General features: G+C 41.4%; 1 protein-coding gene across 1 annotated transcript in view; it reads left to right on the top strand.

Moving 5' to 3' along the window:
- mrc1a (mannose receptor, C type 1a) overlaps positions 1–2,500 on the top strand; it is a gene marked incomplete at both ends in the record, with an annotated part of 45,007 nt that overhangs the window by 37,173 nt on the left and 5,334 nt on the right. The window contains 2 exons of the mRNA XM_080855059.1: positions 38–143; positions 2,361–2,500. The exon at positions 2,361–2,500 is cut by the window's right edge and continues 93 nt beyond it. Of these exons, the coding sequence (XP_080711185.1) occupies positions 38–143; positions 2,361–2,500 (246 nt within the window). The remainder of the gene's footprint in view (positions 1–37; positions 144–2,360) is intronic.

Genomic DNA, 2,500 nt, shown 5'->3' with positions numbered 1-2,500 from the left:
AGTAACCAGTTGTTCTGCTGTGTTTTCTGACGTGCAGGACTATGACTGCGTTGTCATCGTGGCGAGCCCGCCTGTGGTTGTGGGTGTGTGGAAGGTGGAAGACTGCGGCTCGCTACGAAGCTTCATCTGCAAAAGACCTCTAGGTAGGTGTGTCCTGATGTAAGCCACGCCCCATCTGCATGTCTGTGCTGATGTAAACCCCGCCCCCATCTGCAATATAACTCTAGACAGGTGTGTCCTGATGTTAGCCACGCCCCCATATGCAATATCACTCTAGGTAGGTGTGTCCTGGTGTAAGCCACGCCCCCACCCATATGTCTGTGCTGTATATCAAAAGTAATTAGTTACTAACGAAAGTAACTTTTAAGTTACTTTTATGTCTGATCTTTAAATGTAATGAATATGAACAGTACTGAACAGTCAAACACTATAAACATATTTTTTGGACCTATTTATTTTAATCAACAGGGCAACAGGCCTTCAAATCAAGCAGTAGTACAAAAGTCCCTTTTAACACTAAACTTTTATACAAAATAACTGTCTCAGTCATTTAACAATGTTTCTTTTGACCACATAAGGCCCACTAAAGTAAAAGAAATTGGCCTGCAGTATTAACACTAATTAAAAGAGAAAACAAATGTGCCTTGAGGTGCAGCATATAATTGAATATGTGATTTAACAAAATGTAAACTAAATGGTTTAATGGTTTCAAAAAATGAAATGTCTGAACATATGAGATCTCAACTGTCCATTTCAACAGTTCGCAGGGCTCCGTCCCCTTAGTTGCTGTTGCTACGGCCGACAGAACTCCCAGGACTGTCAACCCAAAAGCATAGCAAGGACTGGGACAAGCGCTATATTTGTCAGTGATTCTTTTTTGAGTAATATCTCCGCTATATCTTCTAGATCAAGGTCAAAGGGACTGCAAAATGCACTGCAAGGATGTATCCAACATATTAAGATCAACAATGAAGGGGAAACAACAATAATCGGAGCAAAAAAAAATTATGAAATGCAACCAGCACAACATTGTAGACTAGTCATGTTCTTTCAACACTGGGTAGGATCTGTATATAATAGTTGAGGCTAGCTTATAACCTACAAAGATTCTTTATTCTTAGAAATTTGTAATAATAATTGTCATGAATCATAACTGTTTGGGGATGTTCTCTCAACTAGATAGTTAGCTATCATACCTATAGTTTGCTAGTTAGATAGATAGCTGCAAGCAGCTTCATGTACTGTTTTGCCATTGTAAACTTAGGCAATTAAACATGTTGCATTCTATACGTCCTGATTATGTCATTCTTTAAGATACATAGCCTGTCGTCAGTTTTCTTCAATAGGCTCATTTAGAAGCAGTAATAGATATTTGACCGGCTTAAAATTAAAATGTCAGGAAAATGAAAACTCTGACGATCTCTTTGACGGCAACATTTTTTTCTAGCGGAACCTCTGGGTTAAATGCTCATTCATTGCGCCACCAAGGTCCTGACGTCAGATCAGAAGCAGCTAAAGTAGGCCTATCTTGTCTTCTTGTCTGCAAGTGTTAATTTTTCACAAAAGAGAGTAACACTGGCAACAAACTAATTTCAATTTTAGTAATTGTAACTGCTTGTTACTTGATTTAAAAAATACTTCATTACATGCTCGTTACCGTTAAAAGTAGTGGAATTACAGTAATGCATTACTTTGTGTTACCCAACACTGCAAATAATTGATGGTGATGGTGAAACACAGTGTGAAGGTAAAACCTTTAGTTTGACACGTTAAAAGGCTTCATGCCCAGCTCAACAGAGTTCATAGGTCGGGAGGTGATGGCCGGAAATATCGGTAGGAAAAGAAAAAGATGCCCTGGAGACGTGTTTTGGAAGATGGAGACGGACGGCGTTTTTGCCTCATGTTTTAGAGAGCTTTTGACGGAGACGTTCAGCATTGTGGGCCGCAGGCTTTTGAAACACACTGAGCCTGCGGCGATTCTTTGCCAAAGGTTTTCCTTCAACACAGACGGACCGTCAGAGTTTCACACAGACCGTAAGAGCAATTTTCCACAACAGTCGGACTTCAGTTTGCCACAGAGAGTAATACAGGCCTTTTCTTTGAATGGACATAATATCCGCAGCCACGGAAAACGCTATCACAATGGACAATGGACTATGGCATATTTGGTGGTCTGTATGTTGTGATTGATGCAAGACAATTTGTCAACGTAATTGTTTTGTTTGTTTTGAAAACTGATGAGAGAAACTGTTGAGAGTTTGAGACCTTGTTTGACGGCAAATCACATGATGAACATGTAAAAAAGTGTGTGCGTGTGTGTGTCTGTATGTGTGTGTGTGTGGTGTGTGTGTGTGTGTTAGACTCTCAGATAGCGCCCCCTGTGACCACGGTGGCCCCCGGTGGGTTCTTCCAGCTGGGGAACGACTCGTATAAGGTGCAGCTGGAGCGCATGAGCTGGGACGAGGCCCGGAGGCAGTGCAAGGCCGACGACGCCGACTTG

Source organism: Sprattus sprattus (assembly GCF_963457725.1).
Source record: "Sprattus sprattus genome assembly, chromosome: 17".
Lineage (NCBI taxonomy): Eukaryota > Metazoa > Chordata > Actinopteri > Clupeiformes > Clupeidae > Sprattus > Sprattus sprattus.
Note: the sequence above shows the minus strand (reverse complement) of the source record. Positions and strands in the feature narration are given on the sequence as shown.